The following is a 23,568-nucleotide window of genomic DNA, read 5'->3' as shown; positions in this document are numbered from 1 at the left end:
AACACATTTCATCCCTTATTGGACTCCATCAGGGCAATTTGATTTATCCTCCTTCTCAAAATTCTTCTTTTCCATTAATTCCCCGTTTAAATGTCTGAGCTTATTTAGAGCAGGCTTTCAGCGTGTGTGTTCTAGTCCTATCTGAGTGATCAAATTGGAACATTCAATGTGAACAAGGAAATTAGTTTGCCCGCCTAATATTGTGAAAGTATTTACCAAGGATTGAGTTTTGTGGGCAGTCAGACCTCCAGGAGTGGGCATCAGAGAACTAGAAGATTTGGATATTTGGCCTGTGCCATCCAGAAACACCACTTCTGGATGTCTTTTTGAAATTGGCATAGAACTGTTACCATGGGGTCTAAAGCAAGATGGAAAAATGGACCTCCACGTCCTTTTTGAGTAGAAAAGACAGTAGTAATTGGACTGGAATGGGAAGCTCAGACTCCTAGGACCTGATGCAGCTGCAACTCCTATGCTATTAATAAGTAGGCCCCTAGGTGTACCTCAATATGTTTTCTTTCCAGCATTATTTTAGCCCACCATGTTCCCAGCTGTGAGGCTTAGAGAATGCAAAATGATAGTCTGGCCCATTAAGGACCTCCAGAAGTGGGCTTCTTTTCACCCTCAGGGAGAAATCTCCCTCCTAGACTCTGTAGTTGCAATCTGATTTGGTAATAGGGATAAAGCATTTTTCTGTATGCTGGACGTTGTGGACTCATGCTCTTCATGTGAAATCCCACAAAGGTATCCACATCTCAACCCTTACCCATGAATCAAAGAGAGCCAGGGAGTATGTGTGTGGGTGCCTGTGAGTGTGTGGATATGTATATTTTGTGCGAGAGGCACAGGCATGTCTAATATCCATGACTAGTGGGATGGGTGCATGGCTGTGTTTCCACTCTACAAAGCAACCATTCACATTCAAGTGTGTGTCCATGTGTTGTTTAGGCTATGCTACCATGGCTGCATCAGGGAAGCTATTTGGTGTACATTGTTCTCTTCACTTCTTCTGAAAGGACTTCATAGCCATTTCACCTTTCAACCTCACCCTGCTTGAGGGGAATAACATGATTTGCTCCATTCTGACTGCAAAGGATGAATTAACATCAATTTACATACCAAACCAGATCTATTTACCTTATGTGGTGTTGTTCCTCAGGCAATGTACTGCTATCTCCAACCAGATGGGAATCTCTTTCACATATCCCATGCATACGGAAATCCATATCTGGCGGTTCAGTCTTCTCCTATATCACTCCTAAAGCATGGAACAACATAAGAGCCTGCTCCTCTCTCCTGCATTCCGCAAGAAGCTGAAGACCTACCTTTTCGAGTAGTCACCCTAGGTGTGCCTAAACTCACACCTGCTCAGCCCCAGGTGGTAGTGCATTCTACAAATCACCATAACATAATATAATAACATAACATAGGGCTGTCTGCCTGCCTATTTGTTGAATGCATGTCTGCAATGGACAATACTACCACAGCAAGAGCTGCCACTGAAGAGAACCTGACAGTAATCCAGAGAAGCTGCCTGATTGAGGGATAAGCGAAAGTGGAGGAGCAGATAAAGTTGCTCAAAGAGAATCTCAATGATGAACGACTAAAATGCAAGTGGAGCTCCCACCCTCACTTATGACAACCCTGCTATGACAAGAGGGTTTTTTTGGGGAAATCCATCAAACATGTGGAACATCGTTCCTACAGTGATAAGGGTGTCCAACAATCATCTAGAATTCAGGAAAGCACTAGAAATGCAGCTATTGCCTAAAACATGATGCATCTCGCCTAGTTTACAAAAAGTGTCTGTGAGCATCCATAAGCTGCAGTCCCATAAGCTACCCACTTTCACATTCACTGTCGTGCATAACCACTGCAACATGCCGGCTTTGACACAATTTTAGCACTCATCCGAACCTTACACAACACCAAAAATACTGATCGTAGGCTGGACTATAAACAAGCCCTCTGCCAGCCCAGCATAACAATGCACAGCTGACTTGATCACCAAGAAAGTGTATTGAGGCTATGCAGCTATGGAAAGGCTGATCTCAGCCTGCATCGTAATATGGATGGCACCATATTAAACACGTTTTCCGCCGGTCGACGAGTCGACCTGCGGAAAAGCGGCAGACGGTCTTTCCGTCCGCCGCGGACCCCCCAGCCATCATAATATGGCGGGGGGTCTTTGCTGTCAGGATGGTGAGCACCGCCGGCCCGGCGGGGGTGATCCGCCTGCCTTCGCAATCGGCTCCTAAGAGGCAGATTTAGAGAAAGTTCCCATGGTGTCAGTATTTTTTTTAACTGCTACTTTGGGAGTTTATTTTTGGAAAACAAAAAGTTCCTGAGCAGCTGCCTAAGACATAGTAGTCACTCAACAAATATTCAGGCACAGAGATCCTCACAGGGCTGATGAGCATCTGTAAATATGGCGGCTAGTAGGTACTCTGCCAGAGTTGTGGAGCTAATGACCCCCATTGCCCTGGCAGATGGCCGGCTAACTGCCAAACTCTAAACCAGCTCCTACATTTTTAGTCATTACCTCGCCATGAAACCACCATTTTCACTGTCTTGTCCTGGAGAGGATTTACTTCTGCTTTTTCTCATTCTTCTCTCTTCTCTTTCCTCACTACTCCATTTACTCTTTCCTCCCGCATTCACTTTCAACATCCCTTCCAAACTCTACAAGCTTAGCCATCAACTGAACCCCCACATTTGTACTGATGATTCCTCAAGCTTTTCCTGTTCTCCTATTTTCCCCTATTGTATTTGAAATTTAAGGAGATTTTGCTATTTTTTTTTGTTCTCTGTGGGTAGCGATAAGCTATATAAAAATAAATAATAGGGCAATATCTCTCCACTATGTCTACCTTCCACCAGCTCCCAAAGGCAGATTATTGGTCTATGTATAACACACAATTATCCGTTCCTAGGGATAAATTGCTTCCTCCCCCCCCACACCTTCAGATAGTCCTACAGACGGCCAGTGGTGGTGGTGATTCGGTGGTGTGTAGACTTATAAACATGCATATCATCATATACTCTTGTTTCATCCCTGTGGAAATCTCTTTCCTTTGTTACACAATGGACCGCCGGCTATTCAAGTGGGGTTGACAATATGGATGGTAGTGGATGGTTTATTTGATTTACTCAATGCGATATAGGTGGTATACATGAATTTTAGTAAACTAACTACAATCAGTGCCAACTAGTACTGAGACAGAGCATGACATTGATGAGGTCCTGGTATGAGAAACTGATACCAGCTCACCAGGGACACCTAGTGGAGAGAATATGATATTGGAATTAGGATAATGATTTGCAGGTGTTCACTACTGAAAGCATGATTTTTTACTACATTTGCAGTAGGAACTGGAGGGAAGTTTGAAACCCATGTACAGTGGTCAAGATGGAATTAGTAAAGCCAACGATTGATGAGAGCGGTATCTTCCTCAGGTATTCAGGGAGTGCTGGAGTGGTTTGGCAGAGCAACAAGCAGTTTTCTTCAACTGCTCCAGGGATTGATCAAGATCATGTGTTGTCCCAATTCACCGACTATAAAGAACCTCTAGCTGACCTATATTTCTTTCAAAAATAGCCTATGGCTTATGTGTACCCCACAATAAGGAAATTTGTCCTATCTATAGTAGAATCGTATAAAAATGGCAATGATAGTTAAATAGACATATTTTTTATATATTTGTTATTTTTCATTTTCAAAAAAAACTCAAGAGTTCATTTAAGACATACATTTACAAAATTGAAATCTGATACAAATCTATTCCATGTAACTAATATACCCCAGCACAATCATACATAACCACAACATACTCACTCCATACCATACCACTCATTCACCTGACATACATGGTATGAAATAAAAATACAATTTAAGCAACACTATGGGGATCTGTCAGTGACAGAAAGGAGAAAAACTTATTAGAAAAGCATTTCATCTGTAGTATGAAGACATTGCAGCAGTGTGTACAAATCACTGTATCTTTTCATTTTTGTATGCAACCGTCATATTTATTTATTTTCCTGTATGTCTCAGTAGGTGGATTCCCAAGGAGAAATGGTCGACATACGTTTCGGTGGTACACAAATACTTTTCACCACCTTCATCAGGACCAGTCTTTAAATTGGACAGTAATAATAAAACATATATAGGAGCAGGGGTATCTGAAAGTCTATATGATTCTACTATAGATAGGACAAATATAGGTCAGCTAGAGGTTCTTTATAGTCCTTGCCTGTTTCCCCCCCCCTCCTCTTGGTCCTGAAATTAAAACTAGGGGGTACCTCCTTTGTCCTTATTGATTGTCCCAGTTCACCAACATGCCAACGACGAAGAGGCTTACAACTAGAGGCACGTAAGTCCGACATCGGTAGCAGAGATTTTAAAGAAAATGTACATGCAAGAAATATTGATTGAATTATTTCTAATGCAGAAGGATCGAGGCTTGGTGGCAGCATAGTTTCCAAAGGGGAAGCTCGTGTCAGTAAAAACAGGTTTCTTGATTAGATAACTGTGATCTTTGATCAAAGAAGAATCGTGGGGCAAGGCTACTTGAATTTCAACAAGGGTTTCTAGCCTGTTCCACACAGGTCCTTATGCAAACTAAGCAACTTCAGAGTGGGTCATAGGGAAATAAACTTGAAGAGCGGTCAGAAAGGCGGAACCTAACACTTAAGGCAGCTGTACTTAAAGTCTTGAATTTCCAAGTAGGAGTGTCTGGAAGCAGTGCACAATATGAGGGAGGATAGGAGCCAGCACATAGGACATAGTTCGGCAAAATTGCAAAATGCTTTTCGCTTTGAGTAAACAATCTATTTTAATTAAAATCCATTTCTGAATAAAAATTAGAAGCGAGAGCGTGCTTAGCACACACAAATCACATGCAATATCACTGGGAGACTGGATCAAACAGAAAAGATGTCACAGAATACATCAGTGTCACAGTTCCTGGGAGGCATTTTTGTCTTGGACGTCCTCCAGCCAGCAACATTTATACAGAAAAGTGGAACCAGAAGGAAAACAAAATGACACGAAACATGCAAATTCCTTCAATAAGGCCCGAAGCAAGATACTGCTTACGAATAAATAGTATAGGTCTTTTAATTTGGCTATCTTATCAAAAGACCTCAATTGCCAAACACTGCAATAAATCAGTGCCAAAAATCAAGAAAGAAATAGGGCACAGAGGCAGACGTTTTACTATCTTAAAGCAAAAAGTTATGTTATTGTTGTATACATCATCAGTAAGGCTTCCTCTGATGCATTGAGCAAATTCTACGGGCCACATTTCCAAACTGATTGAAGTACAATATAGATAGACCAAAGTAGGACTAGACAATTAGGGACTGATTACAAGTTTGGCGGTCAGAGGACGGCCAGACTCGTGAGGGAGCGGTGGTGGCGGTCTAGCCACTACCACACCGGCAGTCTGACAACCCCATTACGATTTGGGTGGTCGGACAGCCCTGGGACGGCCGCCACCGCCGGGGAACTGCCATTCACTGGAGGTGGCGTGGATGTCAGGAGGCCGCAATATGCTTGGCTCAACTGTCGCGGTCTCACCAAGCATATTACGAGTTTCTTCTCCTCCAGGGTTTTCATGGAGGATCCTCCTCCATGTAAACCTTGGAGGAGAGGAAACAAAGGAGGCCTAACAGGGCCCGCTGTGCCTCCTCCACTTGTGCATGCACAAATGTTCCTGCACGGCATGGACTTTCAAATCCATGCCATGCAGGAACCTTGTGAGGCATTCCCATGTCTGTGTCTTTTTCAAAGGCACTAGGGTCTTTAAAAGAGGCACCACCCTGGTAAAACCACGCCGCCTACCGCCAGACTACAAATAATTTGTAATATGGCAGGCGTCAGTGAGTCTTTGCTTTTCGGGGCTGCGGTGGTGGAGTACCGCCCGCACTGCCGAAACTCGTAATAGGGCAATTTCTGTTCTGAAAATCAGTAGATCGATAAAAGGAGTCAATCCATGTAGTCTGAAGGAGAGATCTGAGTGAAGAAAATGGCAGAAACAGTGAGAAACAAGCCTTTTCCAACAGAAATGTGGTTCAAGAATAATGAGTTCGAATAAAAAAAGTTATTTGGTTTGAGGCGAAGTGTAAGAGCGGAATTCTCTTTAAGGAAAGGGAGGTAAATGCTTGTAGCTGTCATCCAGTAAAAGTGAGGGTGACAGACATTGAAACAAAAGATGAAAAGATTTAAGAAAAAGAATGATGAAAGTGTAAGACCAACAATAGTCATGAAGACCAAGTATAGTTTATAATGCGCCAGAAGAAAGAGAAATGGTCAGTGTATGTGGGACTGCTGGTTTGCTCTTAGGATCATTGTGTTTATACCTCAACTGTTTACTGTAATGATGAACACTATAGTGATAACGTGAATCACAGAAACAGAAAGATGATGTACCAAGGTATCTTATTTTGGTAAAAATGGGAAAACATGATTTCACACAGTACTAACGTTTGTTTTTATTTCAATCCATAGATGAGGCGTGTGGTTCCCAACGTTAGAGCAGAGGACGTCCCTTGGCAAGTGGTTGGCACTGTTGATTCTCCGTAAGGCATTTGGTACAGATCTGGTTCTGTGCTGGTCCCGTAATGGAAAGCATCCATGAACTTCAGCACCCCCTGCTGGATAAGAAAAGCAACTCCACGGGCTCGAAGGCCCTGTTGATCCAGGAGAGTGACTCGTTCCCAGACAAGGCAGGCTTTTTGTCAGGGCATGTTTGGAAATACTTCCCGCACACAGCCTACCCCGGCGCGGAGCTCAACGGCAAACTGACCCAGCAACTGCTGGACGCTGGTACCTTGCAGAGGACAGTGGAGCCCTACTGCTCTCCTGAACCGGGGCTCTACCCCGATTTAGCACTCTGGAAATCTGGGGAGCCCCAGAACTGGAAGAAGAAAGACTATATTGAAACCACATTTGTGGACACGGACAGCGGGGTAGTGGAAAACGGGGACCTCTCCAAAAAGCTGTTGGCAGATAAGGACATTCACACAGTCTCCTATGACGTGGGGGACACGGACCTCCCGGAATTAGAGGTAGGTGATCTGAGGTGGGCATTGGTTCACATTGTGGGGAGAAGCATTGTGATTGCAGTTGCATTCATATAGCGCTTACTACCCCTGATGAGGAGCGCTTTTTCGGTGAGTAGCACGCTACTCCGGAACCCAAAAAGGATTAGTAGTGAAATAGTATAGTGAAATAAAAAACTAATTTGAGCGGTGGGCATGTTAGTCTGTTATTTGAATTGAAAAGGATAGTGGAGGTATAGAAGAGGGAAGGGTTTGTATTTATATTACGTGAATCAAGCTGGCTTTTAAAGACAGTTGGAAAGAGGCGTCCGCACTTGAGTTGTGAATCTGTTAACATCGGAGTTAACTGAACAATACAAATAATGTGGATTCGTTTTTAAAAAAACACTGCATCGACTGTGTTTCGTAAGACAATTACTTAACTTCTTTAGAGGGAATATAGGCACCCAATTGATTTTGGTGAGCCGTCCGTCAGCTATCTCACTGGTTGAGCAGGAAGGTGGTACTGTGCTAAAAACTACTTGAGACATTACAGTAAGATGTATATCCTGTTGTTTCATGTCTGGGTGTCTGTCTACTACTTCCAGGGCAGGACTGGCCATTCCATCATTTTGCATTTTCCCAGAAGGCTGCAAGCTACGAATCTGCTTTCGCAGCAGGTGGGCTACCGTAAGAAACCATGCCCCTTTGCCCCCTTTTGGTTACGACAACCTGCAGAGTGGGGTCAGGTTTAAACATTTTGCCTGGGATGGTTTTTGCTTCCAAATCTGGCCCTGAATTTATTAAGTGACAGCAGCAACCCATCAGAGATGAGATAATACCAACACGTTTGCTCTGCAATGGTACACCGAGATATCTGGAAGTCCATATGTTGTACAAGGTACTGGCTGAAAGGGTCCAATATTTATCCTCCTTTGGTGGCCATGGTGGGAAACCACAGCCCAAGAAAATGAAGGTCCTTTTCAAAGTATCAAAAGCTACCCCAACTAAGGAGTTTACATTGTCTTCTCAGTGTCGAGAATTCTCAACCTTTAGAGCTAGGAGTCATAAGCCACATCAGTTTGAACCAGTTAAGGTGATGGGTATTTTGAGTAGAGCACATCACAGGTCATCATTGCTAGATACACAACAGCGGCAAGGGGAGATGATCAGATGTATGAATTTCACTCTATTCCACTGCTCCCTGATATTTTCTGTCCAAATCTTGCAGCAACGAAAACACATGAAATACTAAGGTTGAAAAGGAGCCAAGAATCAGTATTATTCATCAGAAACCATTGAGGTAACACTGCTTTACCCGACCATTTCCTATTTCTCAGGGCCCAACTTGGAATGGCATCTAATTCTGCATCACAGAGTTATTCATGACCTGGTATTGATAATTCCAAGTGTATTATTACCACATCAGTAAATATGACACATTTAAAATGTACCGCTTTGTTCACCATAAGTTGGCAGGGTATACTCAGACGTTGGGTCCCTTGCTCACTTTGCCACTTGATTCAAGCAAGCCTGGCTGAAGATGGCTGAAATGCCAGAAACTGGTCCTAGGAAGCTTGTTTCCAGTCCAGGGAAGGCATCGCTTGGCAGTTCAGGCTGGACTGTTCCCATGAGGCACAGGGTCAGACTGATTTGCATATGGCCATGTCTGAACTGGGGTGGCAGAGTGGGCTAAAGAACGGTGATGGATCAAACCCAGATCTGTTGACTGGGTGTGAGTGTTTGATTGGTTCTGATGTTCCATCCATCACCACCCCCTTTTGTACCACATTTAAAATGAGGGCTTCAGTATTGCATTTTCATTCAACACCAAAGGACTAGACTAGAGCCGGAATTACAAAGACTTACATCGGTTTCATTTGGCAATGGTGGTGGGTGCAAATGTTGCAAAGGTGTACACCGGAGAGGCTGGATAGCTACATGCAAGTTGGCCTCGAGCCAACTAGTGCTCTTTTGAAAAAATGTAGGACTCTTCTTGAGCCCCAATTTTTATAGGGCTCAACTGGTGATCAACATAGTTGTTGTCCTGGTGATCCCAAGTAATTAGTGGCCACCAGATAGATTTAAAACAGAGGAACTCAAATGGAAAAGGTGAAACAGGTGTGACATGCAGTTGCAATGTATGTCAAAACAGCTTGGAAATGGGAGGTGTCGCCTCTAAACTTTAAAAGAAACACTTCTGAATATAGAATTTCTCTATTCATAGGTGTAGAAACATATGCTTTGGAGAAGGAATACTTCCTAGAGTTTGTTTTCGCAAAGTTACATCAATTAATTAAAGGTGTTTGGGTTATGGGTGGGGTGTATAGGTTTATGGGTGTAGGGTTTAATGTATAGGGTTAAGGGTTTGAGGTATAGGGGTCAGGGGCTAAGAATTAAGAGTTAAGTGTGGAGGTATAGGGTTAAGGGTAAAGGGGTTAAATGTATGAGGTTAGGGGATAAGGATTTAAGGTTAAAGGTATAGAGTGAGACATTCAGACTATAGAGTTAAGGTTTTGAGGTACAGAGCCAAGAGTTTAATAACCATGGGTTGAGTATAGGGGCTTGGGATTTAGAAGCATAGGAGTCAAGGGTATTGAGTTAGTTGTTCAGAGTATAAGATTAAGAGTTTGTAATAGAGGGTTAGAGCTTTACAAGTAGGATTTAGGGGTTTAGGAAACAGGGTTAACAGTATGTGCTATAGGGATTAGGGGTTTAAGGGATAGAAGTATAAGGTTAAGGATATGAGATTAGAGCTTTTGGCTAAGGATATAATGTTGAGGATGTGGGGAATAGGGTTAAAGACCACATAGGATAAGTATCGAGGGATGAAGGAAACAGAGTTAAGAGTACAGAGTTAAGGGTATGGGGTATAGGGTAAAGGGTTAAGGATACAGTGATTAAGGGTTTGGGTTACACTGTGATAGGGTTTTGGCTGTTGAGGTTAGGGAATCAGGTTAAGGGATTGGGGTATACAGTTAAGGGTACAGGACTAACCCATATTTAATTTGTTTACTATCACATTTGGAAATTTGTTTCATTTAAGGTGTATTAAGAAGTATTAGAGTTATTTTTATGTCATATGAGAAAAATATCAACGTGTTGCTTTGCACTGTAAAACTGCACTTAGTTCCTTTCCAAGGAAGCACACTTCACTTTCCAAGTGGTGCAATGTTTAAGTTTGATGTTAATTTGCAGTGAAAAAATAGAATTTACATTATATAACCAAATGGGAGAAATCAAATGCCACAGTCTGCCTTCCCAATTTATAAAATCTATAAGATAAAGCAACAGCCCACCCATTTTCCTGATTACCTGGTGATCATAAGGATGGGAGGTCCATTGCACAACCTTTTGGCCTAATCACTGGCTTTACTGACTTTGATGGAGAAGTAGTTAGCAATCTTTAGGATTTAAATGGTGGTGAGATTTGCCCCCACTGTACTCAACACTTTCTCAACTTTATTGCTTCTGGATATTATCCAACTGAAAGTCTTGATTTGCAAATGTTTAATTGGAGCGTGATCAATAATTGACCCATTGACTTGATTACATATTCTTAAAAAAGCAGCATTCTGTGCTACGAAACACGTGTCGGCTATTAGTAAACATGCTGGTTGTTTGACATAACACCTTGTGTATGTAAATTATTGATGATGAACCTTTATAATCTTTATAAAAAGTCATGCTAAATTCTAGAAGAAAGCTTTCATCGTGTGGAAGAGGTGTGGCGCAGCGGCTAGGGTGCCTGACTCCGCACCACGGGGTTCATGGTTCAGTCCCCGGGGGCCGGCGGCAGGTTAGCCCAGCACCATGTGACTCTGGGCAATATCTTTCTTAATCTCCCGAGGGCCCCCAGCCCCAGGACACCTCTCTGGGGGTAGCTGTGCGCTCTACAAATACTGGTATTTCATTTCATTTCATCTTTGGACTCCATCCCCTAGCACTCCAAAGTGCTGGGCCATTTTTTACCTGGATTGCCCAAGTTCTGTATTTTACTTTATAAAACAGGATATTTAGTGTTTTGAAGATGATCACACTTTGTTGACTTGCCCCACGTGAGAGCAGTGGGGAGGTGAAAGAGAAATTGAAGGATTATCGATAGAAATGTAGATGTTAAGGTCACTTTGTGGCTCAGACAGAGCTGAAGGGAATTTGAATAATGAAATAATATATCCAAGATCACTTCTAGGTGCTTCCATGCAGAACAGAGCCCCAGCTTTTACAGTGCTTACTAATGTTTCTTCACTCTCTGCATGAGCGTTGCTCTTGCAGTTTTGGGACTAATAAAAAATGCTTCTAAGTTAATAGTCAGCAGAGACCCTTCTTCAGACCGATCGACACTGCGTGGATGCCTGACCCAAGGCAGCACTTGTGAGAGCAGGTGAATTATCAGGACTTGGTTACTCTTGGAACCATACACCATCACCCTATGTAGACTCTAGTCTGCACAGGATACCATACTTTTTTTATCTTTTACTTTTCTTATATAGCTCAAATATGTCCCAGGGGCATTAGCGATCTTTACTTGAGCCCCAGATAGCATTAAATAAGGTCAGATTAACTTTGTTTTGCAATTTTAGGCACAAGGGGCTTAAGGGGCATATACTCATTAAAGAGTTCAGTCAGTCAGTCAGTTTAACTTTATTCGGATTCAGTAAAGATCCATAAAAGTACAACATCATTGTAAACATATAGCATACATTCTTCACTCGAGAAAAATAAAACATAAAGAATAAAAATAAATGTCATAGAGCAAATACATAACTAAGAAGAAAAAAGGTAATTTTTAAAAGGGGGAAATGGGTTTAACCAGTAGTATGTACAATGTCCATCAATCAGGCTGTGCAAAGACGCAAAATGTAAACTTTTAGACTCTGTGCAAATAAGCAAATTGTAAACATCCAACGATAGAATCAGAATTTTGTCATTGTAGACCCTGTATACTATAGTCTTATTGAATAATAAATAGGCGATAATGTATCTAAAATGAGTTGTAAAGAAAACCTCATCATTACTGTGCAAAATAGCAAGCATGTAGACATAGTTATAGTACAGATGGACAATTACAGTAACCTGTTTAAACAGAATAAACATATCTTGGTTAGCCATAGTCAGCACCTTTTAATAATTAGTAACATTTATCATCAGGAAAGCATAGAAGCTCGAGATTTTATGGCTGCTGATAAAAAGGAGCTAACACGAAAAATCATATCATCACTGCCCAATTGTAGTATTTCTTCATATGCAGAGATATAATTAGTCGTCCCATGAGCTTTAAAGTGGGGGATAAGGTAATGCTTAGTGTACCTTACATAGAATCTGCAGAAAAACAAAAAATGTAGTAAGGTTTGTTTGCAGCCATTGCCACATGGGCAGACTGTATCCTCCAGATTTTTGTTAAAGCCGATAGGGAAACATAGGAGATATTTTACACTGTTGTCCCTAAGGCGAAAAAGCAGACGCCTATTCCATCTCCCAATATTTTTCCTTAAATATTCCTGTGGTTTTGAATAGTTAGTGTCGACTGTTCTCGGGATGGACATATATCTAATGATAGAAGGTTTACTAAGCTCTGCCTTTGCTCTGTCAGTGCGATATAGGGCATATAGTGCATCCCTTGCTGATTTTAAGATTATGTTTTCGGCGGCAAGGGGGAGGGAAAAGCTATGTTCTAGATGTATACTAGACAAGCTTTTGTGAACGGCATTAAGCCAGGGTATGTGTTTGCCCCTATCGCAACTCAAGCAATCCGTTATAATTCGTTGTGTTAAAATGGCTGCAGGATTGCGCCATATCTTCAGCCAAAATAAGGCGGGGCGAGATTTGATAAAATCTTCTACATAATGTAGATTCAATTCTTTATGACACAAAAAGGTAGGTGATGAGATTTGTGCCCCAAGTAACCTTCTGCAGAATCTATTTTCCTCTAATTGTATCCCGCTGCAGTCCGCGAACCCCCATACTTCAGAGCCATAAGTCGCAGTAGGCAGGCATTGGGTTCTATAGATCTGCAGTAGAGGGGTCACTACATCGGCCTTTTTTGGTTGTCCCAGACTCATTATAGAGTTGATTGCCAAACCTAATTTATTTCTACCTCTGGCTACATGCGATTTCCATGAGCCTGTGTCAGAAAAGACTAAACCAAGGTAGGGAAAAGTGCTCGTGCTTTTTAAAAGATCTGTTCCGATCCTTATATTCTTTGTACAGTATTTTTTGGGTCCGCAAGACATTATAAATGATTTGTTAAAATTGGTGCATAGTCCCAAATCTCCCATAAAAGATACAAAGCCAGAGATTAAAATACGTAAAACTTTAGGTGTGCGGCCCATAAGGACCGCATCGTCTGCATATAAAAGTGCAGGGTACAATTCGCCGTTAATTTTAGGTACATCACTAGATAATATGATCAGAGAGTTATTCAATTCGTTAATATAAAGAATAAAAAGCAGAGGGGCCAAGACACACCCTTGTCTGACCCCTCTGCCGATTAAAATATCCCTAGAAACCTCGCCATCGTTATTAATCCTCACCCGTGCTTTCAAGTCTCTATGCAGATATGCCAGAAAGTGTACGAGTGCATTGTCCAATCCATAGTTTAAAAGGATCTCCCATAGGCGTGAACGATTGACAAAATCGAACTCTGAAGTTAGGTCCATGAAACCCAAATATAAGGGTACTTTTTTTGCTACTGTATATTTCCCCAGTATGAGATTTAGATTTAGACACTGTTCAACCGTGCCAACGTGGCTCCTAAAGCCCAGCTGGCAACAGTTTAAAATTTGTTCTTCTTCAGCCCAGTTCCGGATTTTATTAAAAACGACTCGCCCCAAGATCTTCAGGGTGTTGTCGATCAAGGATATAGGGCGATAACAGCAAGGGTTGGATCTATCCCCTTTCTTAAAAATGGGTACTATTATGCTTGTGGTCCATGTTTCTGGGATGGGAGAGTTTATCAGATTATTAAAAACATTACATAAAAGAGGGGACCAGAGATCAGGTTGAGATTTAATGAGGTCGATAGACAACCCGTCTGGGCCGGGTGCTTTATTCCCTGCGCTTTCGTGTATGGCATCTTCAACTTCAGACAGTAGTATAGATACGTGTGGAGGTAAGGGGAGATAATCAGAGCTTATTTGATTAGCCAAATAAATTTTTGAGAAGTGCTCTTCCCATACGTTGCTAGATATATTGCAGCCTATGGGGGTGATGTTTGAACCTGAGGATCTGAATGCTTTCACCTCTCTCCAGAACCCCGTTACGTCTTTGAGAGCTGCAGCGCGGGCGAGGGAATCCCACCGTTCCTTTAACACCATCTCTGCGCGGATTTTAATTGCGTACTTATAACGCGCTCTCAGGAGCTTAACTAATGCCACGTCCCTGGGTTCGGTTTTTAGAGCGTCACGTAAGGACCTATTTGCACTAGAGCAAGTGTCGTCGAACCATCTAGGGCTCATGCTCTGGGTCGTCACTGGCTTCGAGATTTCTGATTTTATACCAGCACACAACGTAGTAAAAGCCTTAATGATGTCTGCACCGGGGCAAGTACTAGACAAACATGTCTCTATAGATGGGCGGTGGGATTTTATAATACGGGCCAGTAATGCATTATTGTCTATCCCTCTCCACATGACTTTCAACTTGTCAGTGGATAGTGTCAGGTCTTTGGCCCCTATTTCTTTACGTTTTCTGGATTTATTAAAAAATCTAATAGTGGTAAAAATTGGATTATGATCGCTATAGCTAGTACCTAAAACTTCGGCCTTAACTAAAATTTTTTCGAGTGAAGCTGAAATAAAGATATAGTCAATGGTAGATGAGCAGCCACGTCCTCTGTAAGTCGGCAGTGGGGGGTTAACTGGGTCGAGGCCAACTTTTACCATTACATCGACTAAATCATAGGTAGATAAATAGTTGTACAATTCATTGCCTCTGCTGCAAGGAGTTTTCCCGGCACTAATTGTAGCAAATGTGTGTGTACTGTTATACAGATGGGCATTGAAGTCACCCCCCAGACAAATGCCATCTAATTTACCATATTTTCCATCCTGCGTCAGGGTATCGATAAATTCAAATAACCCAATAAAGTTTTTGTTAGGCACAGATGTAAAGTCGTTGTTATAAAAATTGATTAGACAAACCGTAATTCCATGCGTGTAAATCAAGGCCTGGACATTATCATTGTTAGTATCTATAGATTTGATACTATTACCTTCAGTAATTTTTTATCCATATGGATAAACCCCCGCTTGGCCTACCAGAGTTAGGAATAGATGCAAGTTTGTTATAGCATGAAAAGCCCTCAAGTAATAGGTTGCTAGTGCACCAGGTTTCTTGGAACATCAGAATATCGAATCGATTGACCATATTGACCCAATCATTTGTATTCAACTTCGCTTTCAAGCCTGCAATGTTCCAGCTGAGTATATTCAGATTTTGATCATAAAGTTTAGGAACAGTGGTCGCAGAGAAAGTGACTAATGCAGGTTCGACCGTCCGTGGTCCCAGCGGATTATCAGTGGGACTATATTCGACTATATCAGGGTTGTCACACCTGGGGCTCAATATTGATGTTTCTGTAGTAATAGGGTTATATATTGGTCAATCCTGGTTATCCAGGTCAGATAAAGTGCTAAACCTATTAAATAACTGAGGTGCCAGATTAATGTTATTATATGGTGTTACTCGGGGTCTGTAAAAGAAACCCAATGGTACGAGAATAATGTTAGTGGGTCTGGTAAATGAATCACATGGGGCATTCAACAGCCATTTGGCCAAAGAAGGAGACCTTAAGGATATAACTATACAGTCTCCCATGATGTGTTTGGTAGAAGGTCCCACCCAGGCCACCCTACGAACCATTAGGATGTCATTAGCGATCTCCCACCCGACACCCTTGTATTTACGTATCCAGTCCAAGCATTTGTTTTTAAGCTCATCCCACGACTCGGTCTGGTTAGGTCTAAGCGGGGGTACGCCAGCTAATATTGTTACATAGGGACAGGCTTCTGGAGGCAGCTGAAGGGTAACTTCCATACATTTATGTGCCTGTTGGGTGGCTAAAGGTCTGTTGGTTGTGTTAGGGACTAGATTTACAGGTCCGGATGTGGCTATGACGGTTGGTGCAATAGGGGGGGGTGCCAGGATACCAGGTGGGTTGTTCAAAGTGCGTGCCTTGTGTGGTGCCAACAGACTAGTCGCGGGACTTTGTGTAGGATTAATTGATGGTAGATTTAGATTAACCCTCCCAGTACATTCATTACACACGCTAGTTGGACCAGGCGGAGCACTATTGCTCAAGCCCTCTAGAAATCTGTTATGGAGAGCGTCGAGATCTTTTAGATGCTTTTCGCCTCTGGTTAGATCAATGATCATGGACCCTTTTCTCTTGATTTCCTCATTTTTTATAATGCTTTCCAGTCTGTCAAGTCTTTTAAAAATAACATTAAACTGGTTTACCATTAGGTCCTTCAATCGGTTAAAGGTGGAGTCCACTATGGTGTCAATTAGATTCCCGTTCGGGTTTACAAGTGGGGAATTCCTTGGCACAGGCTCGGTTTGTGTAAGAGTAGAAGTACGGGCCGCTGTCAAAGTTGTAAGATCAGGGGTGCTTATTGCTGGATGCACGATGGAATCAGTAGGAGCCCTACCAGGATCATCCGAGCTTCGTGACCACATACTCATAGGCGTCGGTTGAAGTTTGTTGCAAGGGGGCTGTTTCCTCTTGCTTTTAGTAGTTTTACCAGGGCCCCTCTTCCTTTTCTCCCCCACGGTTTTTACTGATATTACGGTGGAATTATTATCACTTGTGATTCTAGGACTTTGCTGGGAATCAGAAATGGTAATTACAGCATCAGTGATTATGTGGCCCTCGCTGGTAGTTCCAGAGTGTGCTGGCTTATTAATAATTACAGTAGGGATTAATGGTACAGGCATCACAGTCTCAGTCTCAGTTTCGTTTTCGCTAAAGCCCTCTTGCTGTTGTTGATATGGGGGTATATAGCCCATAGAGAGCCTCCTCTCAGTGATCTCGATTTCCTTATTAACTCTGTTTACAGCATCCTCCAACATATACTCAAATGAGGTGGTAAGCGTGACGAGATTTCCACGTGTAGGGACGATGGTATCGGAGCTGGGCGGGGGGGTCGCGTGTTCATTCATTCTGCAGTAAGTAACCACTTACCCGTACTCGCAGCTTAGAGGGGGGCCCCAGCCCAGCCTCGGCCAGCCCCGGACGGCCACAGACGGCCCGCCCTCTGCCCGGGCTCAGCCCGGCGCCGCCCGCGCGCGTCCCGCGACGGGGAGGGAGCCTCAGATTAAATAGCGCCTCCGGGCGCGCTGGTGTCCGGCAGGAAGTCCGGAAGTCCGGTGGAAGGCAGGGAATGGCGGGAGTTGTAGTTCCCCTCTGCTGCGGCCAGTATGGAAAGTGGCGGCGAGGGAACAAACAACATCAGGGTCCCGGTTCTGCCTGCTGCTGCGTCCGCTGTTCACTGGACCAGGTAGGAAGCCCCCCGCTCTGCCGAGGGAGCCTCAGATTAAATAGCGCCTCCGGGCGCGCTGGTGTCCGGCAGGAAGTCCGGAAGTCCGGTGGAAGGCAGGGAATGGCGGGAGTTGTAGTTCCCCTCTGCTGCGGCCAGTATGGAAAGTGGCGGCGAGGGAACAAACAACGTCAGGGTCCCGGTTCTGCCTGCTGCTGCGTCCGCTGTTCACTGGACCAGGTAGGAAGCCCCTTAAAGAGTTGTGTCGCCCTTGCGCCACGCAGAAGAGCAACGTAAATCTTAAGTTAGATTTATCAAGCCACACAAGGCCACCTTGCAAGGCCCTGCGTGGCTAGCTAAATCTAGAGTAATGCAATGCAGCGCAAATCGTTAAGTTACTCTGCCCCAGGGAGGTGTTTCATGGGAGGAGCATCGGTGTTCCCATGCATCCACCCATGGCTTTTGGCGCAATTTCCAGATTTATCATTACTGGTGGACCTGGGAATGCGTCAAAATGCTACGTCTCAATAGGGGAGGTGTAATGATAAGAAATATCTCTACTTCTCCTAGTTACTTCCTCTTTCTATGTATGCTGTATTCAGCAGCCCACAGAGAAAGAGAAAAATGCCTCAGGGGATTGTTTGTGTGCAGGAAGGTATTCCTTCCTGCACAAAAACAATCCGGCTTAAATGAAGGTACTCTTGCACCACGGTGCAAGGGTGCCTGAATTGGCACTAGGCAGCACATTGTGTGCCAGCGCTGGGAAAAGACAGAAAGGCACCAAGTAATGTTAGATATGGTGCATTCCTGCCCTTTCCCTATCACGCAGCACAGCAAGGTGATTTTTTGAATAAATATGCCCCTAGGTGATTTGCTCACAGTCACAAAATGCTGAGTCGACTTCGGTACTCGAATTTGGTCCCCATGTTCCAAAGCCGGCAGCTGTGGGCATTGGGCCACATTATAAAAATTCATGCTATTTATACAAATACTGAGATTTCAGAAGACTCTTGTTTGTTAGAACGATACAGTTTGTGATTGGCTGCTCTTGCAGTCTATAATGGGAGCTGCCATTTGTTTTATTTGCAGTAATGAACAAGGCACTCAAGGCAAACATTAATTTGCAAACAAGATGAATAGTGTGCCATGCTTGCCCAAACATTCACAACGATGTGGACGCACTCTATAATCAGCAGACAAAATGTTCAGCATGTGGTGCGTGCTTCCCCTTACACCTGCTTTTGTAACAGCAATGCGGTCCTTAGTGAAACTAAATGTGCCACTACAAAAAAATAACTATGCGATCCCTTCAGACATGCATGTGAGAGGAACCACACCCCCAAACTCCCCTGGTCATAAGAGTTCCTGCATTGTTTGCGTGGTATTGGAGGCAGGGCCACTAAAATTATGCGGCAAGGAGAACCAAATTATTTTTTAAACGCATTTATATAGCACTTACTACCCCGGACTTGGCGTTGGAGTGCTCTACAGCGAGAAGCACGCTACCTGGGAGCCCAAAGTTAGTAGTCAGTCCATTATTTATTGGGGTTACTTTTGCATGCTCATTTCAAGCATTCAGTCCAGTTTCTTTGTGGTACATTATCAACATAGATGTGATCATTAGAGAGGGCTATGTGAGAAGCAATTGCTTACTGGAATTAATAGTTATTGTTCTGGTTTCCAAAAAGACTTAAAATGGATAGGCATGAGATTTAGAGTAATTTATATACAGAAGTAGGAGGCAGAACTTAAAAGGATAGGTGCATTTAAGAAAAATAAAGGGTGGAAGTGAGTAAAAGTTTCACAGGTCAAATTTTCATGCAAAATTAGATTTTTCGCTTTCAATTTATGGATTTAAACCTATTGACATATACATTTTGCTCCTAAGGAATGTAGCTCACACAATCTTTTTAGAGGCACTTAAAAGGTGACACATATACTTCCCACACTGAAAAAGGAAGCCCAGTTCTTGTTGAGACCCCTTTGCTGTCAAGCAGTGTGACGAATAAGCTAATTCTGTTAGCCGCAATTACAATTTGAGAACACCCCAGTTAAACCCTTCTTATAAACCAACAACAGCAGTATATTCAGAACTATAAAGTATTGTTACAGTTTATGTAAATCAAATGCACCATACATAAGCTGTACGATTGATAAACACATTGCAGCAATCACCGGTACATTAGTAAATTATGTGGCAGGGTTGACTAAATTATGTGGAAAGAAAAGGCAAATTATGCAGCATAATACGACACATATTTTTATAGCATGACTTCATTATTTTGCTATTTTTACACGTTATACTGTCTGGGCAAAGATTTCACCTCATTAGTACCAGTTTAACTAGCAAATATAGAAATAAGCAACTGAAAGAGGACTAGTTAACCTAGGCAAAGATCCTTCAACTGCACGTGAACACATGCCCTCACATTTTTAGTAACGTTTGATCCGGTTGAGCTGGAACATTTTTTTTGTTAAAATCTGCGGATTATGTGGCAGATGATGGATTGTGTGGCAAATCCTTAATGATACGGTAAAAAACACAGCTGCAGAATCACTTCATTCCAGTGGCCCCTATTATAGAGTCCTTGTTTTGGTTTGCACTCCATAGCTGTTTCTGCAAGATGTAGCTGCATACAGAACCATTTTGGTCACAATAGGTTTCTTTGGTGCTCCTTTTTAGTTCTGACTTGACAGCACAGCCGCTTCTTTTATATATACATAGAATCGGCTTTGGCTGAGACCAGGGGAGTATTTCTCTTTCAACTCATGCTATTCTGCCTCACTTGGAGTGCTTGAATTAAATGCAACAGGGACTATTAAACATCTCAAAAGTTCACTCAAAGTTCTTAATCTAATAGAAATGTTGTGTACAGAAGACGTTATTGTTTTTCTTTCTCTTTTTACTCGCAAAAACATTATTTATTGTTTAAGTCAGGCGTCAAAAAGCACCCTAGGTCTATTGGCTTTGCCATTTTTTTTGCCAAGTGATGCTGCAGTGAGTTGGCACTTGAGAAGTTTTTTACTTGATTTGATTCGTTTTTTGTCAAAAAAATAATTTGTGGTGTGTGTGTTGGGGAGTGCAGAATTTTTTGTTGTTGAAAGTGAAGTTGTACAGAATTTCTGTTTTGAGTCTTGTTGGAGTGTTGGGGTAACCTTTTGTCTTGCAGGGAATTTTGTCACAGTTTTGTGGACTTTTAAGAAGTCTATTGGTGTTTCCCACAAGGGGATGACATGTTGCAGTCAGCTACTGGGAGTTGTTTTGTGGTCTTAGGATACTACTGGTGGTTGCTTCTATTTCATCATCGATTGTCCAAACGAGGTTCTTTATTTTGTCCACATTGGAAATGGAGATTTACCTTTTGCCTGGGCAAGTTATTTATTTTGAACATTGTACCGCTGTCGGAGGTTGCTTATTTTGACCACGTGGAACTGGGTTATATTCAATGTTGTGAATATAATGACAGGCATGTTGGAGTGTGTAGAAACACTGAACATAGTCCAACCTGTAAGTGTGAGCACAAAGATGCCTCCCCTAGATCAAGATGGGGGGTTTTAGAAAAAGAACAGAGGACTTGGATTAATCTTAGCCACTGGCAATCATCCAGGATGCATTTTAGTTCACAGTTTTTCACTCACAGTACCACAGAGTCTAGCCATATGCACAGGGCTTTAGCGCTGGTGGCGCCTGGTGCGACAATCACTTTTGGTGCTCCCCACACCCCATGGCTGCCTTCTAAGATTCTCTCACATCCACCAGGCAAAAGTGCCCCTCCTCTCTTCAGTCATAGGATATTGCTAAACACAGCGCCCCCTGTGGTCGTTGCCCCCTCCACAGGTCAGCGCAGAGTGCGGCTGCACCAGTTGCACTGCCCTAAAGCCGGCCCTGCATATGCAAATCAGTTTTGGTCCTGCTTCTTTAATTATCCTGTAGGGGCAGGCAACATTCAGATGATCCAAGAACATCAAGACCACCTTTTTTGAGTCCTACCAGGAGACAGACTGCCAGCTCTTGCTCAAAGAGTCTCTATAGCACAAGGAGCTGTGGAGAATGAATCAAACGTGATTTAATAAGAGCTTCACGTAAATTAATGAAATAAGTAGTACAGTTTTATCAACAGGTATATAACAATATTTGATTTTCTTTGGAGTGTATCATCTAATTATTGCAAACTATGAATTTGTTGGGAGATATGCGTCACTTGTGAGGCTATGACATTGCTACCGGCCAAGTAAAATATTACATTGGCTGATATCCTGATGGGAACATGCAGACACTGGTGCAACGGTGACACCTAGTGGTACTTGCTGAAGTCGTCAATGGAGCAGATAGGCAAGGTTCCAGCAGTGCCACCCTGTGGGAAGTCAAAGTATGGCATTGTCTGAGGTTATGTTTCAATGTCTACTGCAGTATCACAGAGTGGTCATTGTAAGAGGTAGAAGTTTGACATGTAGTCAGCACAGAATGACAGCTTTCTGCAAATATCATGGACCTAATTCTAAAACAAATAAGTAAATCACACCTGGCGGTGAGAACCTCACAAGGGTGTACGTTGACTCAATTTTGAGAATTTTCAAAGATTTGCAAGATTATGCCTGGAAACCTGCTGCTCGGTTTCAAGGACATATTATGGGAAACAAATTGGGAATTTGCAATTCCAAGTACACATAGGCATTTCCCATTTGCCCAGTTGTACACAGTGCCTAAATGTGTATGGGTTTTTTTTTTTCCTGGGATGACACACCTTCGCCTACCTGCCCAACAACGTTTTGGGGGGTCCCTCCACTCCCCTCTGGAAAGTGATTTACTCCTGGCACAGGCAGGTGTGAATCTCTGACCCCACCCCCTCCAGCAGCCATCACATCTTCTTCGTTAAGCTTCTGCTTCTCACTTCTGCAGACACTACTCCGTATGAGTCCACGTCGGGGAAAAGTGTGAGACTATCAGAGCTGCCAACTCACATGGTGCCACCATGTGCCACACAATTTCGTCTCCCTTCACACGATCCCCCGCTGAGGAGCCGAAATCACATCGTGGTGGGCAGGGTGAGCTGGAAACTACTGCTGACAGTGGAGTTCTAGCTCATCTTTTGAGGCTGCAAGCAGGCAATGTCCAGTAAAGGGTGCGAGAACCCCCCAGGACATCACCAGCAGCCTCAACCTCCTTTTGATCTAGTTGTTTTTGGTGGAAGGAGGAGGTGGATGGGGCACGAGACAGGGGCAGAAGGCCCTTCGGGGAGTTTGGGCATAAAGCCCCTCCTCCTCCAAGGCCACGCCCCCTCATCACACAGACAATTTTACCAAAAGTTGGCCGGTCTTGACTACCCAGAAACTCCAGGGAAAATGAAATGCACACATTTTCAAAGGAAACCCAGCCATGGAATGCTCATTCCCCCGAGCATTGAATGGGATTTACTCACTCGCGGTATTACACCATCGTGACATAATATTGCTCATGAGTAAACCAGTATGCGAGTGCCAGGTCACCTTCTGTGAACACTTTGTACAACTGTTTTGAGTTCTTATAGGTTGGCGTACACACTGGAATGGCTTTGTGGGTTAGGTTCACATCCTGAACCTACAAATACATGCAAGAATGCCCAGCTAGTACTAATTGTGTACGGGGCTGCAGGGGTTGGATACGGTGACCTAGGGACCTGCGGAAGGATACAAAATGTAGATAAATACGTGCAACATGATTTCTTCCATCACTTTCTCAATGACGTGCGGAAGACACGTTTCCGCAATCAGCAACCATTTCAGCATCTTCAATATCCCATTGAACGTCAATCCCACAAAGTGCTCTGCACCTGCTGCTATTGCAGCACGTGCAGAATCAAAAACCGGCTGCGATGCCGGGGGAAACGAGCCCAGCATATAAAGTGTCCCGGGGAATGGCACAGGAAGGAAAGTAACTGCACTGAAGTGTGGAAGAGGCGAAAACCATAACAACAATTCATCTGCGAGACACCGCCCCAGGTGAGCGGGATCACCACATCAGTGTTTAACTTGTAAAATAAGGGCAGAAGCCCAAAGTATTGGGTGA

General features: G+C 43.2%; 1 protein-coding gene across 2 annotated transcripts in view; it reads left to right on the top strand.

The window, feature by feature from the left end:
• TMEM91 (transmembrane protein 91) overlaps nt 1-23,568 on the top strand; it is a 272,021-nt gene that overhangs the window by 208,488 nt on the left and 39,965 nt on the right. For both annotated transcript variants that reach the window (XM_085625278.1, XM_085625277.1), the window contains exon 2: nt 6,512-7,071. In XM_085625278.1, coding sequence (XP_085481404.1) covers nt 6,625-7,071 — 447 coding nt within the window. In that variant the 5' untranslated portion in view covers nt 6,512-6,624. The remainder of the gene's footprint in view (nt 1-6,511; nt 7,072-23,568) is intronic.

Source organism: Triturus cristatus, chromosome 9 (genome assembly GCF_964204655.1).
Source record: "Triturus cristatus chromosome 9, aTriCri1.1, whole genome shotgun sequence".
NCBI classification, from domain to species: Eukaryota; Metazoa; Chordata; class Amphibia; order Caudata; family Salamandridae; genus Triturus; species Triturus cristatus.
Note: the sequence above shows the minus strand (reverse complement) of the source record. Positions and strands in the feature narration are given on the sequence as shown.